The sequence below is a fragment of the Schistocerca piceifrons genome, chromosome 3 (genome assembly GCF_021461385.2).
Source record: "Schistocerca piceifrons isolate TAMUIC-IGC-003096 chromosome 3, iqSchPice1.1, whole genome shotgun sequence".
NCBI classification, from domain to species: domain Eukaryota; kingdom Metazoa; phylum Arthropoda; class Insecta; order Orthoptera; family Acrididae; genus Schistocerca; species Schistocerca piceifrons.
In genome coordinates this window covers 158,216,733-158,235,738 of record NC_060140.1, presented here as the reverse complement: position 1 = coordinate 158,235,738, position 19,006 = coordinate 158,216,733, and the positions used below count along the sequence as shown (strand labels likewise).

At 42.7% G+C, this 19,006-nt stretch overlaps 1 protein-coding gene across 1 annotated transcript in view; it reads right to left on the bottom strand.

Moving 5' to 3' along the window:
• Window positions 1-19,006, bottom strand: part of LOC124788477 (carcinine transporter-like) — a 114,400-nt gene that overhangs the window by 85,053 nt on the left and 10,341 nt on the right. The window contains exon 3 of the mRNA XM_047255747.1: window positions 8,401-8,558. Coding sequence (XP_047111703.1) covers window positions 8,401-8,558 — 158 coding nt within the window. The remainder of the gene's footprint in view (window positions 1-8,400; window positions 8,559-19,006) is intronic.

Below are 19,006 nucleotides of genomic sequence, written 5' to 3'. Positions count from 1 at the left end.
CTAATATGTGAGGAATCACGCAGCGAAGTCCGAGTGCGCAAATTTTTCTACACTCTGTATATGACTACTTACAAGATTTATTTTTATTCAATGCTAATGATACTGTTTCTCTTGAAGGACTAATTTTATGCACCACAATTAAATTCTGTTCTGCCTTTTACGTAGGTCTCTTAACAGTATCATTGAAAAGAAAAACCGAGTGAATCACTCTAGCAATGATGAGCTATTGCTTTGTCACGTTTTGTAGTATTGTTACGTTTAATTATACAAAGTTCGCCAAGTCATTGCAGAGAAGGCTTTGTGTAAATTTTCTTATTGCCAGCTGGTGATGTTACATGAAACACCAGTTTATATTTAAAAGTTGGAATACTTTCTTATTTAACGTTTGCGTATGTCGAGGAACCTAAGGACTGCTACTGTGTAGTTTAATATATATGTGTTTGCTGTTGGGGTTATGGGTAACTTTTGTTAATGAACGATTAGATACAAAGAAGGTAACTACGAAGAAACCAACGGTAAGACAAAAAAAATGCTTCAGTTGTTCTATGAAAGAAGTACAAAAATTTTCAGGGAAATTCAGGAATACAGAAAAAAGTCACATAGGAACGAAGTACATGGGAAGACCCGGTCATGGGATTTGTCGGCCTGGAAAGAGCATTTGACAATGCCAAACGGAAAAAGGTATTCGTAATTCTGTGGAAAATAGGTGCAGACTGTAGGGAGAGACGGGTGACACACTACATAGACAAGAGCCAAGAGAACATAATAAGAGTGGAAGACGAAGAACGAAATGATCCGATTGAAAAGGGTGCAAGACAAGGATGTAGTATTTCGCCTCCTACTTTTCAGCCTATACATCGGAGGAGCAATGATGGAAATAAAAGAAAGGTCCAAGAGTGGAATCTAAATTCAGGTTGAAAGGATATCAATGATACGATTGCCTGATGACATTGGAATCTTTAGTGAAAGCGAAGAGGAATTACACGATCTGCTGAATGGAATGAAGAGTCTAACGAGTACAGAATATTGATTCAAAGTAAATCGAAGAAAGACGAAAGTGATGTGAAGGAGCAGGAATGTGAAGTGCGAGAGACTTGAAATCAGGAAGAAGGTGGAGTTAAGGAATTCTGCTACTTAGGCGGCAAAATAACCAGTGACGGACGGAACAATAAGGACATCAAAATCAGACTAGCGCTGGTAAAAAGTGCATTCCTGACCAAGATAAGTCTACTAGTATCAAACATGGGCCTCAATTTGAGGAAGAAATACCTGAGAACGTACGTTTGGAGAACAGCTCTGTGTGGTAGTGGAATGTGGACTGTGGGAAAATCGCAACAGATGGGAATCGAAGCACTTGAAATGTGGTGCTACAGACAAATGCTGAAAATTAGGTTGAGTCATAAGGTAAGGAATAAGGAGCCTCTGTGCTGAACTGGAGAGGAAAAGAATATACAGAAAAAACTGACAAAATGAAGGGGAAGGATGACAGGATATCTGTTAAGACATCAGGGACCAAACTTCTGTGGTACTGTAACAAGCTGTAGAAGGTAAAAAAAGAAAAAAAAAACGAAATTGACAAGTCAAACGTCGAAGTCGATAATGTCAAAGGCTTTGCTGATGTCAAAGAAGCATACATCTTCGGCTACCTTCACTAAGCTGTTCTTGTTTCCAAGATTGTCTGTGCTTACGTAGATTGTTAGTTGGTCGTGGAGTACATATTCTAAGGCCTTTGACAGTGCAGGAAGAATGCAAATACATCGGTAATCAGAGGTTGCAGCGGCTACGTCCTCTTTCGGTAATGGCTTAACTAGCCCCTGTTTCAAGGCTTGAGGGAAAAAATATCTTATACTGCAAGTGTGAATTGAAGTCACGTATGAGGTGTGCAACCTTTATGATTAATGTAGCTGCTCTGAGGTTCATGAGCCGCTTAATTATTTACTTCCACTGTGAAGGTTTTCCTCTTACTTTTCCGGTCAGTGGAGAAATATATTCATCATACGATTGAGTACGTTTGTTAGTCAAATCATTACTTTTTCGTTATGTGCCGTAGAAGGGTGGTTCAGTTGCTAGTTCAGATAGTACGTTCCAAGTTTCAGTATGTAGTCAGTAGTAGTTTCTTTCTGGGGCATTCTAGCGAGTACCCCACTAAATTATTCATTAGCAGATATTTTACGTGTAGATATTTGAGCGGTAGGACTTTCTCTGTTTGTGGCTATCGTGGAAAATATATCTATAAGTGTGTGACTACTGTTCGTATGCTGGGTAGGAATAAGCGAAGTAGTGACACATTTCAACAAGAAAGCGTCCGCTTCAGTTTACATAGGAAGGACTTCTGTACAGAAAATTTATTTAGTGTCACAATCTATATGCATTTGCTCGTATGACGATTCGAGACTTGATAACAGTTTTGAAGCAGCCAGCAGACAGGCTTAAATTAGGATGTCTGTAGAGGACAATTATCAGGTAATATTTGTTAAGTGACTTGATCGCAGTGAAGATATATTCCACCTGTTTATCTTTATTATTGTTGGATGTTTGTAGCACAGTAGGTTATAAACCAGAGCGTATGTACACATCTGCTCCGTCTCCTGGCCTGTTACATCTGTGGTGTCTTATAAAGATGTAGGCATCTAGATATACCGAAATTGTGCAAATACTTGGCTTCAGCTACGTCTCCGACAGAACTATTACACGGATGTGTATGTCTTTTCACATACAACGGACCTCGTACAGATGCAACATGGAGCTAGGTGTGTTCAGGTGAAGAGCGTGCGAGGATGCCAGTGTTGGACACTTGCGGCTTTGGGTGAGTGCTGGTGAGGGAACAAAGCAAAAGGGAAAGTGCTAAGGTGAGGGAAAGAAAGTTCCTGGAAGTGATAGTGGTAGGTATCTTGAGGAAAGCGGGAGATTTTGTGGACAAGAGCACTGGAGTTTTCAGCAAACAATCAATGGGTGACAGGAAAAGAAACAATAAAGAGAGCTAAAGTAACCTTTGCGTAACAGTACTGGAAGCAAGACAAACGGATAAAAACAAAGTGCTATATTAATAGTACTAATGATGAGTAACACGATATGAGGTAGTTGATTGCATGGAGTAAGACTAAGTTGGTACAGTAATTACGAAATTAAATAAGCAGTAAAAACCAGGAATTATTAATAAAGGATAAGAAAATAGTGAATACTCTAGTTACATTATGGTTAACTATAGCCTAAAACAACAATATAAACACACAAACTACTCGCAGCGAGACCTGACATGATGTTAGCTCCTAAAGCAAAGACTTTCGAATAATTTGCATTGAAAACTCATCTTTCTACATTTTCGGTCATCGTCATTATCCTGCCATTAATTGGTCTTCATTCTCACTGTTATTCTCTAGAGTCCCGAACAATCGGAGACTATTGTGTCTTTAATATTGTTCAAGTTCGTGAGATTTGTCGATTGATACGTTTCGAATTATGATGCCTTATTCTCAGTTTCTTTTAATGATATGTCCTGATTACGGATTTCAATTGCATGCGGATCCAGAGTTTTCTGTATTTTCCCCGTCACTGCTGCAGTGACAGCTTCATTGATTGTCTGGAAAACAAGCCAAAGTGTGTCCTGTGCTTGTAGAGCGGCGCTAGCCTGAGCGTTGACGATTACGGTGACGTCAGAAAAAGCCCATCTAAGCAGACGCAAATAGCGGTGTCAGCTCGACCCCCAGTGTTGTCAGTGGCCGATCCATTGGCAATGCTGCAGGTTACTCGATGGTTTTACATTTTAAGAGCAGATTCAAGTAGTTCAAGGTGTTCAAAAAGAGTGTCGAATACTTTTAGAGGTAGTAGTACTCACTGAAACAAAAACGAATAGGTCCAATAAACGTGGATCAGGAAACCCATACTTTCCGAGAAAAACACTTGTTCATAGGAAGGGCTCCTCGAGGATTTGTTCCGGATATTAGCTCCGTCATATGTGTCGGTAGCGTGTTATGATGTCTTACTCATAGGACTCTACCTACCATTAAGAGGTCTGCAGTCAGCTGTGTGGTTCGAGTCCTGTTGTAGTCTACGTCAGTTTTCGTCCTGTTTGTGTGCCACATCGTATAATATTGTCAATCCTGGGTACGCATCATAGTGTTTCACCTCCTTACAAAGGCGGATTCACTTATTTCTTCACTTCTATTGCACTGTTTGTACGTACAAACAGCGTAATACATTTACAGTTTTTCTCTTCCACCATTTGTTACTAAACGGAAGCTAACTAGTCGTCAAGTGAAATTGACTTAGCCTGCGAGTCTGTGCCCTCTACGCTGAAAAAGTCCGTAGCACAGAGAGCCCTCTGATGAGTTGTTTGGCAGACTTTCCAGGATCTAAAAGACACGTGTACATTTTCACCTCGGAAGACTGACAGTTTAACGCTCCACACAGTGCGCCCGTCTGAAATACAGGAGCACGTGCTATGTTCGGTGGGAGAAACCCTTGGCACCAGTGTGCGACGAATAACAGCAGCAGAAGGTGTGTCTTACTTTCTTGTGTTGTGGGGTACTTCGTGAACAACTAATGTACCAATATGGCCGTAAGTCGACAGGACCATCATGGCAGACGGCGGTTCTGCCAATGGCTGCTGCAGAAATGTGCGCAGATTGACTGTTCACATCCAAGATTTTATTTACCGATGGAGCCGGGTTAACAAGACATAGCGTTGTGAATTTCCACAACAAGCATGTATGGGCGGATGTGAATCCCCCAACCAATTCAGCAAAAAAGGGCAGCAACACTAAGTCTCAGTCGACGTATTGAAAGGCGTATTTGGCGGTAGAATAATAGGGCCCTACGTGCTACCACGATAGTTAAATGGGGCGCATTATCTGGGCTTTCACATTAATGAATTGCCTGTCTTGTTGGAGGCGGTGTCATTGTATCAACGAATACAATTGTGGTTCATGTGTGATCTTCAGTGTCACGCTCTAATTATAAGCTATTTCGGTATAAGAAAAATAACATCACTAAAATAATTACTAAAAAAATTAAACTTAAAAGATAAATCTTAAAAGTTGAGTCATATCAACGCACACCACCACACTTTCATCAGAATGTGCGCACAAACATCTGACTCAGATATTTCAGGACTACTTGATTGTTCGGTGATAGAGGGGGAGGGGGCACTCCTTGACCTGCTCGTTTTCCACACTTCAGTCCCATAGATTTTGGTTATGGGGACACTCGAAGGAATTGATCTACACCACTCCAATCAACGATGTCCGAACATTACAGCGTCGCGTCTCCAACGCGATCCAACAGGTACAACAACAACCGTGTACACTTTAAATAGTGCGTCATTCCTTACCTCGGAGGGCAGACGGGTGCACGGTCATGGATAGATGAAGGTACAACAATTCAAAAATCGCTCTGAGCACTATGGGACTTAACATCTGAGGTCATCAGTGCCCAAGAACTTAGAACTACTTAAACATAACTAACCGAAGGACATCACACATATCCATGCCCGAGGCAGGGTTCGAACCTGTGACCGTAGCTGTCGCGCAGTTCCAGACTGAAGCGCCTAGAACCACTCGGCCACACTGGCCGGCGGGTGCCTGTAATACCACGATAACTCACTTAAATGTTGATAACCTGCCATTGTAGCAGCGGTAACGGATCTAACAACTGCACCGGACACTTGTTGTCTTAGATAGGCGTTGCCGACCGCCGTGCCGTATTCTGCCTGTTTACATATCTCTGTATTTGAATATGCGTGTCTATACCAGTTTATTTGGCGCTTCAGTGTATATGGAGAAATATCAGCACATTCTTCCTGAAGAGCCGATACCACAGACGACGGTGATGCTGGACGATGGGATCTGGAGCGAGTCGACGTTCTGTCTCATCCCTAAGGTGCTCCATTGTGTCCAGGTTGGAAATCAGGGCATGTCAGTCCGGTACAGGAATGTTATTGTCCAGAGATATTTGATTCACAGACGCTGCTTAATGACAGGTGGAACGTCATGCTGATATCTCCGATCTGTTCCTCTAACGTGCGCAGAACACTGTGGTGTCAAATGTTCTTATATCTTCCTCCATTACAGTTTTCTAAGCATAATGTGTGGATCCACTCTGTTACACGCCCTCCTCCGTACTTCGCTCTTGGCATTATTTATGGTAGGAGGTAACGTTCCCCAGGCACTTCCCAAACCCAAATAATTACATCACATTTACACAAGCTGCAGAGTGATTAGTGGTCCAAAATCACTCGTTTCCAGTCATCCGCTGTCCTGTGGCGTCACTCATTACAGTACATTAAGCTCAGCTTGGCATTGACTACAGAAATGTTTTGGTTATGAGGAGGAGCTTGATCACTGTTCCCACTACTCACTCTGTTAGCTGGGCTTCTGGTAGCACAGTGGTGCTAAATAGGGATGGCTGAGCATTTTCGACATTTTTTGATATTCCCGAATAGGGCATTCTGTAGAGTCATATACGCGGAAGCTGACATATGTCAAAAGAGTTGGCAGTTATACAGCATTTATTATTGTCTGGTACGTAAACGATTTATTGATTTTTCAGAAGAAAATATTTCAATCTTAGCACCGTAAATTGAATAGCTACGGCATTCCGATCGAAAATATCTTATTTTTGTAATAGGAACGTTTTAAGTCAGCTACTCCCTGGTTTTACCTGGCTTGTTTCCTATCCTGATACTTCACTCCGTTGGGAAGGCCCTTCAAATTTTCTAGGAAACATTTACGAGTAAAGCATTGAACTGAGTGAGAGACTCCACGCAAGTGGACGTCACGACCAAAACATAGGTTGTTCGATTTCGTTGCCTTTGAATGTGCTGATTCAATAGCATATAACTCCATTTATTGATACTTATCCTCAAACTGATAGAAGCCGACTTCGGGGAAGATCAGTTTGGATTTCGTAGAAATGTTGGAACTCGTGAGGCAATACTGACCCTACGACTTATCTTAGAAGAAAGATTAAGGAAAGGCAAACATAGCATTTGTAGACTTAGACAAAGCTTTTGACAATGTTGATTGGAATACTCTCTATCAAATTCTGAAGGTGGCAGGGGTAAAATACAGGGAGCGAAAGGCTATTCACAATTTGTACAGAAAGCAGATGGCAGTTATAAGAGTCGAGGGGTATGAAAGGGAAGCAGTGGTTAGGAAGGGAGTGAGACAGGGTTGTAGCCTATCCCCGACGTTATTCAAACTGTATATTGAGCAAGCAATAAAGGAAACAAAAGAAAAGTTTGGAGTAGGTATTATAATTCATGGAGAAGAAATAGAAAATTTGAGGTTCGCCGATGACATTGTAATTCTGTCAGAGACAGCAAAGGACTTGGAAGAACAGTTGAACGGAATGGATAGTGTCTTGAAAGGAGGATATAAGATGAACATCAACAAAAGCAAAACGAGGATAATGGAATGTAGTCGAATTAAGTCGGGTGATGCTGAAGGAATTAGATTAGGAAATGAGACACTTAAAGTAGTAAAGGAGCTTTGCTATTTCGGGAGCGATATAACTGATGTTGGTAGAAGTAGAGAGGATATGAAATGTAGACTGGCAATGGTAAGGAAAGCGTTTCTGAAGAAGAAAAAATTGTTTACATCGAGTATAGATTTAAATGTCAGGAAGTCGTTTCTGAAAGTATTTTTATGGGGTGTAGCCATGTATGGAAGTGTGGTACTACAGAAGAATGCTGAAGATTAGATGGGTAGATCACATAACTAATGAGGAGGTATTGGATAGAATTGGAGAGAAGAGGAGCTTGTGGCACAACTTGACTAGAAGAAGGGATCGGTTGGTAGGACATGTTCTGAGACATCGAGGGATCATCAATTTAGTATTGGAGGGCAGCGTGGAGGGTAAAAATCGGAGACCAAGAGATGAATACACTAAGCAGATTCAGAAGGATATAGGCTGCAGTAGGTACTGGGAGATGAAGAAGCTTGCACAGGATAGAGTAGCATGGAGAGCTGCATCAAACCAATCTCAGGACTGAAGACCACAACAACAATAACAACATCCTCAAATGTGTCCGCCTCGATAGCTGAGTGGTCAGCGCGGCGGTCTGTCACGCCAAGGGGCTCGGGTTCGATACCCAGCTGGGTCGGAGATTGTCTCCGTTCAGGGACTGGGTGTTGTGTTGTCCTCATTATCATTTCAACATCAAAGAAACACTGGGAGCACTTCCCTAGACGCTCACGCGGTGGACCTCCCTGATGCGGCTTCCGCCATGACAAGACCTGCCGAAAGGCATCCTCAAACATCTCCCAAAAATTTGAAGATACCATTACGGTGATTTTTTGGTGTTATTTCTATCTCTTGAAGTTCTGCGTACAGTGATCGTGTTACACCTTAGTGTTAAAACGTTAATCTAATGACACCAGCTGCGTATGTTGATGCACTTACCAACAGACAAGGCGGACTCATGCATCGGTCCTGAAGCTGCTGATACGAGGGACTCTGCCAGGATGAACAGCATCAAGATGTCTGGCGTGAGGACCAGCAGCAATCTGCTGATCATGTGGGCAGCCAGGCAGAGGAACTGCAGCAGTCGTCGTCCGTACCTACAGTCGTAAACGAAAGTGAGCAACGTTGGCCAGTGTCAGGGGAGTCAATTTCGTACTTATTAAGACGCTCATACTGTGACTACTTATCCCTTCAAGAGATTCAGTGAAGCTAACATACTATTCTGCTGTTCTGTCACGATGTATCACACTGGGAGCAGCTCCTTCGTCGATTAAGGATTCCATCTACGGAGGTAGAGTCATACTTTAGGGTTATAGATGCCTAATAATCTCCGCAACTTGCCTCAGTTAGCAAGTATCTGCGGGACACTAATGTTTCCCGTCACCATTCTCCTTGAAGAGGATACCTAAGTCGCTGATGGCCAGTGGGTCCGCGATAAGTAAGTTTCTGCTGAACGTGCTCTGATATTTGGTCAGCTATTGCGAATAGAGAATTAATATGTAAAAACCGTGTAGCTGAATCAAGATTAAAGTGAGTAGTAACTGTGAGGTTACAAATTCTGACTCATTAAATTCGGAAATTAACCCTTGAGCGTTATTGTTGCGCAATATTCTGTATCCTCCTCATCTTTAAGCGAGCAACCATATGTACAGTTATTTTCCTTACAACATTTATGATAATCAAATAGGAGAGAAAGATGTTACTTGAGGTAGATGAGACCCTATAAATGTCTAAGTATTTGTTTTATGTTACGTTATTTGTTTGAGGCACCTAGCGGGTGGTGTGCGTCGGATGGAGTTCCTCAGTAGACGTCCCTACTTTGCACCAGGTGCTACATGGAACTAACGACGCTATACAGAGAGCCTAAGATGACCTGATAGTTCTATAAGATTCGTCAGTGGAAATGAAATACAACTACTTCGTTGAAAGAAGAAGAACGAACTATCTAAAAGAGGTTGGTCTGGTTCCAGCTTCGCATTAGATCATATACGTGCACTCAGTTATGTAACACGTCATCTCTAGATAATATTAACAGGAGATAATTAATTAACTGCGACTAATTGAACTTTGAGTGGCATAATTGTTTCCACTGTTGACTTTATAACCGCGTTGCGAGGCAAATCTGCTAAGACTTTAATAATTCCATACTACGTTGTTATGAGAAGAAGTGCTACAGTAGAGGCTACAGTAGACTGGTCAGGGCTGAGCAAGTGTAGAATATAAAAATAGGTGAAGACTTGTGATCATTTCTGTATTAAACATAGAACGGCAAAGTGCGGTATCAGTTTCCTCTCTAAGTGAGTTGACTATTTAATAGCGGCACGAATAAGTCGTAATTCAGTTATGTGCGAGTCACATTGTTCAGAAATAGAGGAAAGCTTATGTAAAACACAAAAGCGTGTGTTTCAATGCGCCGGCCGCTGGTGGCCGAGCGGTTCTGAAGCTACAGTCTGGAACCGCGCGACCGCTACGGTCGCAGGTTCGAATCCTGCCTCGGGCATGGATGTGTGTGTTGTCCTTAGGTTAGTTAGGTTTAAGTAGTTCTAAGTTCTAGGGGACTTATGACCTCAGCAGTTGAGTCCCATCGTGCTCGGAGCCATTTGAACCATTTTGTTTCAATGCGTCACTACTTGAATATTAAACAGTTTTCAAATTATTATTGTTACATTCAGGGAGTATGTTTTGTGATTCCGTGATGAAGGGACGAACTTTCATGAATGATGGAGAAGGACACTGACCAGCCAGAACATTATGACCAATTACCTAGTAGCCGGTATGCCGACCTCTGACATGGATAACAGCGACGACGCGTCATGGCACGGAAGCACTGTGGTGGTAAGTTCCTATGGGACCAAACTGCTGAGCTGATCTGTACCCTAGGCTTACAAACTACTTAATCTAACTTAAACTAACTCCACGCTAAGAACAACACATACACCCATGCCCGAGGGAGAACTCGAACCTCCGACGTCGCGCGAACCGTGGCAAGGGGCCCAGCCACACGGCTACCCCACGCGGCAAACAATGAGGCCACCACATACGCATGCACAAGTAACCTAATTCCTGTAAATTCCGGGTAGCTATGATGATGCCACGTTCAACCATATGCACGATGTGTTCGATCCAGTTCAGATCTAGCGACTTGGAACTCGCTGCTGTGTTCCTCGAACAACACCATGTCGCTCCTGGCCTTGTGACATGGCGTTTTATCTTGCTGAAAATTGCCTCTGCCATGTGGCAACATGACGTGGTGTACATGGTCTGTAACCGAAGTACGATACTCCTTGGCCGTCGTGGTCCCTTGCACGAGCTCCACTGGCCCCATGGATTTCCACATGAAGATCCCTTCAGCATAATGGAGCCGCCACCAGTTTGTCTTCGTCCCTTAGTACAGGTGTGAAGGAGCTGTTCTCCTGCAAGTCAACTGATTCGTGCTCTCCCATCGGCATGATGAAATATCGGCGTTCATCAGACCATGCAACGCTCTACCACTGCACCATCGTCCAGTACCGATGGTTACGTACCCATTTCAGTCTCATCTACCGATGTCCTAGTGGTAACATTGGCACATGCATGGGCCCTTAGCTATGGAAACCCATCTTTCGGAGTGTTTGGTACAGTGTGTGTTCAGACATACTTGTACTGTCGCCAGCATTAAAATCTGATGTTAATTCCGCAACAGTCTTGTTTTACAAGACTGCCCACCATACGACTTCCGACATCTGTAACGGGGGGTGGTCTCCCAACTCCACGACGTCTGGACACGATTTCACCTTGGTTTCGGGCATGGATGTGTGTGATGCCTTAGGTTAGTTAGGTTTAAGTAGTTTTAAGTTCTGTGGGACTGATGACCTCAGAAGTTAAGTGCAATAGTGCTCAAAGCCATTTGAACCCATTTTTATTCACCTTGGTTACGCCACATATTGAAGACACTCACCACACCATTCTTCGAAAAACCAAAAAATTGTGCAGTTTACGAAATGCTCATGCAGACTCTCCATACCATTAAAGCCTGCCCTATGTGAAACTGAGATAGCTCTCGTGCTTTCCCCATTCTGCACACAGTCTGCACGCTCATTGATGCTACATGCACCGTGCGTGTGTCCCCATTAACTGCCTAATAAGCAGGAGGTCCTGAAATCAAGTGGCAGTCGGACACACATTTTCAGTCGCCACCGATACCGCATAAAGTCCCGATGCAGCTGATATTACTAATTTATTCTCTTTCGTTTTCGTTCCCCGTCCCTCCTGCTTTAATTATTAATTATTTATTATTTACATATTTTACACCCACATTGGATCACATTATTCAATACATATACATTTATGTCTTAAGACTAGTTGTTGGTTAGGCTTTCCTTTTCTGCTCCCAAAGATTTTTCATCCTTTCCCACCTGGCAGCCCTTTCTTAATCAGTTATGGTGTATTTTTTGCGTGCAGATGGCCTTAGTTTAAATGTTGTGTCATTGCGTTTCAGGATCAACTTCTCTTCTCTGCCTTCAATTTGTTGCATTGTCAATCCTAAGTCAACTAAATAATCTAGAACCTCTTTGAACAGGTTGTTCTTGGTCTTTCTTTTCCAAAAGTAGGTGAACAGTGGTTTTAGTTGCCCGGTTTCTGGTGGTCTGGGAATGTGGTAGGAAAAAGCAAACCTCCCTATCCGCATTTGCCAATCATTGTCTCAGTTTCTTGGTATATAGCTTCGTTAGGTAACAGTCGCCACTGACCCTCTACTAGGTATTTTTTGTTTACAATTGTTCTAAGGATTCTTCTGTCTGCCTTCTGTAGTTTGTCAGTGATTGATTTGGTGTTCATACTGAACAGTATTTCAATAGCATAGGTTGCTACAGGTTTAACAGCATTGTAGTAGTGTCTGAGTTTTGCATTTATCCAGAGACACTTCTTCTTGTATGTTGGCCAGGTGATGCGTTGTGCTTGTTTCAGTTTAGTTGTCCTGCGTCCTACTGTCATTTTCTCGTTTGAATTCCAACTTATAATCTCCCCAAGAATTTGAATTTATTTACAATTTTAATTTGTTTGTTATCATTCGGTGTTTCACCTTGAAGGATGACATCATTTCGGTCTTTTCAAATGAGATCCATAGTCCGACTTTTGCTGCCATTTTTTCGAATTCCTCAATTTCGTCTTTAGCCTCTTTCACGCAATTTGCGAGCAGCTTTAGATCATCAGTAAACTCCGGGCAATTAATCTTTGTATATCTGCAATCTTGATGTTTGGCTGGCATTTTTTTTCACTCTCGCATGATTCTCTCCAGTGCACAGTTAAATAGTAGTGGTGAGAGACCATCCTGCTGTCAAAGTCCCGTCCTGATTTCAAATGATTCATATAGCTAGTCTTTTGATTTAGTATTCTTAAGGGTGAGTCTAATAAGATTAATGAGTTTCTAGTGCAATTAAAATCACGCGAGGATTTTAAGTAGTGATTCACGATTGGTATTGTCATATGCTTTCTTGAAGTCAACAAAAGTGTTGACCAAATTCTGATTTCCCACTCTTTGATGCTTCATGATTCACTAAATGTTGATAATTTGATCTGGAAAGCTTCTTCCAGGATGAAATCCACTTTGATATTCACTAAGTTCTTGGTCGAGTTGTTCCTGAATTCTAGAAATGATAGTTCGAGACAAGATCTTATATGTGACATCAAGCAGCGAAACCCCCCGATAGTTGTTTGGATACGATCTTTCACCCTTTCTGTGTATTGGGTGGATTATAGCTGTATTCCACTCTTCTGATATTTTTTTCGGAATTCCAGATGTCTACCATGTGCTTATGGAGGTCCTGAAGTGTTTGTATATTTGCGTTCTTCCACAGCTCTGCGACCAGTTGATTCTCCCCTGCTGCTTTGTAGCTCTTGAGCCACCTAGTTGGTTCGATCGCTTCACTGACATCTGATGGTTAATCTTCTCTTCATGTGTTTATTTTTGTATTTAGCCATACTTTGAAGTGATTAATGTGCGCTAGTTTCCCATTTCCATTTTTCACCGTGAGTGTGGGTGGATTACTCTTTGACTGATATTTTCCGAATGTCCTTTGTCACTTATTTTATTTTATTTGAATGATTACTCTATGATTTTTAGGATTTCTTTTTGATTGTCTCTCTTGACTCTTCTGTTTTCCTTGGCAAATTGTCTTCTTTTCTCGAGATTTTTCAGTTTTCCTTTGCTAGTCATTCATCCATGCTTTGTGCCTGTTCTGTATTTCTTTACCACATTCTTCATGCCACCAGGTGTGTTTCTTTCTTTTTCTGACAGGAGCAATCTCTTCGGCAATGTTTTTCCGTTTATCAGTAATCATTCCCAGTTCGTCAATTGGAAGGGTTTAGGATCTCTCTGTATACAACATTGACGTCGAAGACCCCTAGAGGTCTCTTCACCATCGCGCCGTAAGCTGTAGCGGCGCGCGCCTCCAGGCCCGCATTTAGTGTGAGGGCGCCACAGTGGAATACGTGGTTCCAGCGGCGCCTCCGATAGATTATTTAAGCGCCTGCCTCTCGCTCAGCCAGTGAGTCTTATAGTTGCGTGAGCTTTGACATATCGCCTCGACAACAGACAGCGTGTTTACCGTTCTTCGTTTTCATTACTAGTGGACGTCTTGGCTTCGTTTGGTTGCCTCTGTCACTCCGTTGCTTCTTGTGTGTTGTCGTCGTAAGGTCTATCTCCATCGTCCGTCGTTGATTCGTGTCTGTCCTTTCCGTTCGTTTGTTTGTTCGAGGGCCCTCTCTGTTTGGTCCCCCGCGCTTTCTCGGCCACCCCACGACCGTTCTGGTAGCGGTGACACCAGGTTACAACATCTTTGGTGACGAGGTAAACGGTGGTAGTTGCTAGCTTTGAGGCAAAGTTGGTCTGTCTTCTGGAGCAACAGCAGCAGCTCATGCGGCAGCAACAGCCGCAGTTTGACGTCTTACAACAGTCGCTGCAGTTGCTAACGGACAAAGTCGGTGCCCGGGACGCGTTACCAAAACAGCTTCCAAGCTCTCGGGTGTCCAATGCTTTCCCACGTCCGCCGCCGTTTCCACCCTTTAATGACGCTAAAGAGGTCTGGGAAACCTACTTACATAGGCTGAAACAATATTTCACGGCTTTTCAACTCACGGAAGACTTCTTGCAGCGATCGTTGTTTTTGTCTTGGGCCTCACCAGACACGTTCTTTCTCACCGTTGTCCAATCCTGTGGCTCTATCTTTCCAGGAAATATGCCTTTTGCTGACAAACTATTCTTCCCAACTCTAACATGCAGTCGCCTCTCGGCTGGAGTTTCACCAGTGCCATAAACAGCATTGTCAATCGTATAGTTCCTAGGTCACGGATTTGCAGGGTCTCACCCGTCGATGCGATTTTACATGCACCAATCAGCAGTGTAAAGCTTCGTCTTTGACCATTCTTGTTTCTGAGTTTATGAACTGGCCATTTACCAACAATAGTGCAATCTTTTCTTTCTTTCCCAGTTTTACCATTGAAATCTCCAAGCAGGATATTAATATGGCTGTCGCCAATGTTTGATATCATTTGGTCCAGTTTTTCCGAAAGCATTTCCGTTCATTCCTTATCTTTCACGCTTTTGTCATTTGTTGCGGGCATGGCCATTAATGTCTACATATTTTGTTAAGTATTTTGATTCATAAGGTTGCCATTCTTGGAGAGTTCGACTAGAAGTCTTCCACTGAGTCTAATATGATGTTATGAACCAGAAATCTGATTAGAAATTGCGGGATACATTTTATTACTACTTTCCTTGGAGTTACTTTGTAGAGACGGTATACCCCGTATTCAAATGGGTCCTGAACTACATTTCGAAGTCGCTGAAGGGCTGTTAGTAAAATTTTGTATTGAATCATTACGTCTGTTAAGCGTTTCAGTTTACCAGTTTTCATTATTGAATATGTATTTAATGTTGCAAAGAAAGAGGTTTTTACGGGTTTTCTGAATTTAAGTCTCTGTCTGCCGTTTGTCTGTTGGGCTGCCAGGTGCTCCGACTCACCACAATCTTTTAAGTGACACCCCACCGTATCCGAGTAGTGTCTTTTCTCGGATCCACGATGCTGTGTCTCCAAGACGGTGGATTCTATCGTTAGAAGACTCTCCATTTGGGCTGATTGTCTGGTCAACGATCAGTGCTCTGACCGTGGTCAGGATTTACGATTCAAGAATGATGTAATTTGGAAACGTGATAAATGAAATATGGTGGGTTTATGAATGATATTGTGGAGTCTGTTTGGTCTGTGAGAGCTATCTTAATTCGTTCAAGTCCGTCAGCAAGGCTGGTTAGGACCCCTCTTATTCGTCACCTGGACCCCGCCACGTCGGAATATCACTTCTTCACCTGCAACGACAGCGTAGTAGGTCCATGGTCCTGCTTTAATTTACAGAATAAATGGATAGCCATCCACCAGAGATGCGAAGGAGACAAGCAGGCGTCGAAAATCGACTGACAACGATCGGGATGACAATCGATGGAGAATGGCACCAGCAACGCACCAGCTCAACCTCCGCCAAGAAAACGGCGGAATAGACTAGGAGGTGCCCCGCTACCTGAGCTTAAACTGACTCAGGTGGCCGGCCGCGGTGGCCGTGCGGTTCTAGGCGCTCCAGTCCGGAGTCGCTCTGCTGCTACGGTCGCAGGTTCAAATCCTGCCTCGGGCATGGGTGTATGTGATGTCCTTAGGTTAGTTAGGTTTAAGTAGTTGTAAGTTCTAGGGAACTGATGACCACAGCAGTTAAGTCCCATAGTGCTCAGAGCCATTTGACAGGTGGACACGAGATTTGCGACCAGATACGAGCGCCGTGACCTCAAATTATTCAAGTGCGTCAGCAAGGCTGGTTGGGACCCCCCTATTCGCCACCCGCGCCCCGCCAGAGAGGTGATACTCCGACGTGGCTATTTAACTGCGGCGAGCGAGCTCTGCAGGGGCTTGCGTCCGGGTATCAGCTGTGTGAGCGACAGTGACGTGTGGCGCTGGGGAGTGACCGAGCCCGTACGACGGAGGAGCGTGGGCAGCTATTGCGGTGTATTTCGCCGTTTGAATTCAGATCCGCTGTCGATAGTCACTGGGATTTACTGGAGATTTGAAAAACAGATTTCCTTCCCGTCTGTTACATGTTACTCAAAAGTGAAGTAACTGGAGTCGTGAATTGTTTCTTGGTGAATTCTGTTCATGTTAATCGAGTACCAGAGTGCATTGAAAACTACCATGGTTGTTTCAGTTATTTGTCACTGTACTTGGTCTGGGAGTGCTAGCTACGCACAACAGATAGTCATGAAGCCGTTCCTAGTGAGTAGCTAGAAGTCATACCAAATAGTACGTAAGTCAGTGCCTGACGTTCAAGAGCGATCTGAAATAATTTTCCTATTTCCGGTTCCTATGTTATTATTTTATTTCGTTGTTCTAGAGAACTCGCTAATCAAATATTGAAAGCCGTTACTAGGGAAGTGCTCTTCTAGATTAGTCAGACTTGGATTCATTGGTGCCGTGTATAATTAAAGGTTTATTTATAACCAGTTGGGGAGATATGTTTGTATATCTGATGCGCCAGAATGTTGTCTTCCGCTGATGTGTTTATGTTTCAGATAATTGGCAATGGTCACCGTGAGCAAACTCCGATCGGGGCATTACGGTGGAAGAGGGAAATTTAAGGACATGGATCGGTGTCTTTGGCTAAGTTGTTAGTGTCCTCCAATTCCATCCTTCCGGTGGAGCGTTATGGTTTTCTGGAAGCTTAATTCTACCCCAAAGTTGAATATAGCTCCATATATCCTTCTCGTCCGTGAATCTCCTCTATCTGGTAGCACCTTTCAGTGTGTAAAAATTGTAATGTCTCAATGTCAAGCCTATTTAATATTCGATTATTATACAGGATGATTCAAAAAGAATACCACAACTTTAGGAATTTAAAACTCTGCAACGACAAAAGGTAGAGCTAAGCACTATCTGTCGGCGAATTAAGGGAGCTATAAAGTTTCATTTAGTTGTACATTTGTTCGCTTTTCTGTGCCATTTCAGCCAATAAAGTTTTTGGTCCCTTTTTCTTCGAAGGTGCTACTGTAACTGGACTACAGTATCTGGAGATGTTAGAGAATTGGCTGTTCCCTCAGCTCGAACAAGAAGCACAACGATTCATATTTCAGCAGTATGGAGCGCCACCACATTGGCACTTACCTGTCCGTAACTACCTGAACGTCAACTACCCGAGGCGATGGATCGGCAGCCAGGCAGCCCGTGACAGAGCACTTCATCACTGGCCTCCAAGAAGCCCTGATCTTACCCCCTGCGATTTTTTCTTATGGGGGTATGTTAAGGATATGGTGTTTCGGCCACCTCTCCCAGCCACCATTGATGATTTGAAACGAGAAATAACAGCAGCAATCCAAACTGTTACGCCTGATATGCTACAGAGAGTGTGGAACGATTAGGAGTATCGGGTTGATATTGCTCGAGTGTCTGGAGGGGGCCATATTGAACATCTCTGAACTTGTTTTTGAGTGAAAAAAACCTATTTAAATACTCTTTGTAATGATGTATAACAGAAGGTTATATTATGTTTCTTTCATTAAATACACATTTTTAAAGTTGTGGTATTCTTTTTGAATCACCCTGTATTCTGGCCATGAAAAGGTATGTGAACCTCGTACCTTTGAGTGATAATAAAGAGAAGCTTAGTTGAGTGCATTAATCTGATAATACTTTCATTTTTTATAATTACTGAATTGTAGCCAATGGAAACAATTTTAGAAATTGATATGGAAGCATTCAGTTATATTAGTTAAATATTATTAATGGGGTTTTAAGAACATTGCTTTAATTAGTGAAAATTGCTTGAGTAAATTTTGAAAGATTTGGGTCTGCCATATCAAAATGTATTACTGTTTCATTCTGAGTACTGCTGCTGGTTCTGTAGGCCAGGTGCCTTTTATTATAATTGTGCTACTCTTGGTTTCATTAACAGCATGTGTTTGTAATAAAGGAGTGTTTGGCAAATACAAACTGGTAATGTGTTTAATTTGGAGTGTCGAAACGAATGACGCATCAGTGTGTACTAAAATTTATCCTGATAAGCGCATGACGGATGGGCACCTTATGTATGGGGTGGCATTGAGTCTGAAGCCAAACAGCTGTATGCTGAAATATTTCCTAATAGACATATTCCGAACGGTAAGGCTTTTTGAAAAGGTACATGGACATCTTCAGGGAGCAGGCTCTTTTGAGAAAATTTCGTTTCACTGTGGAAGACTGACCAGCGTTACAACACCTGTTCCGGAAGATAGTGCACTTCATTACGATGAGTACAATAATGGCGGCAGTATCAGAGAAGTAGCAGAAAATGAGAACGACAGTCATGTGACTAGCATGGAAAGTGAGAAAGATAAGATCTTTTTTATTAATACAATCTTAAGAAAATGCAAAGTCTTACTGAAATAGATTTTCAATCCAGAAATGATTTTTGCACTTGTTTACTGGGGATAGGTGCTCAAGACCAATTAACTAATAAGTAATCTCTATCCAAACAGTTACACAACAGAAGACAACCC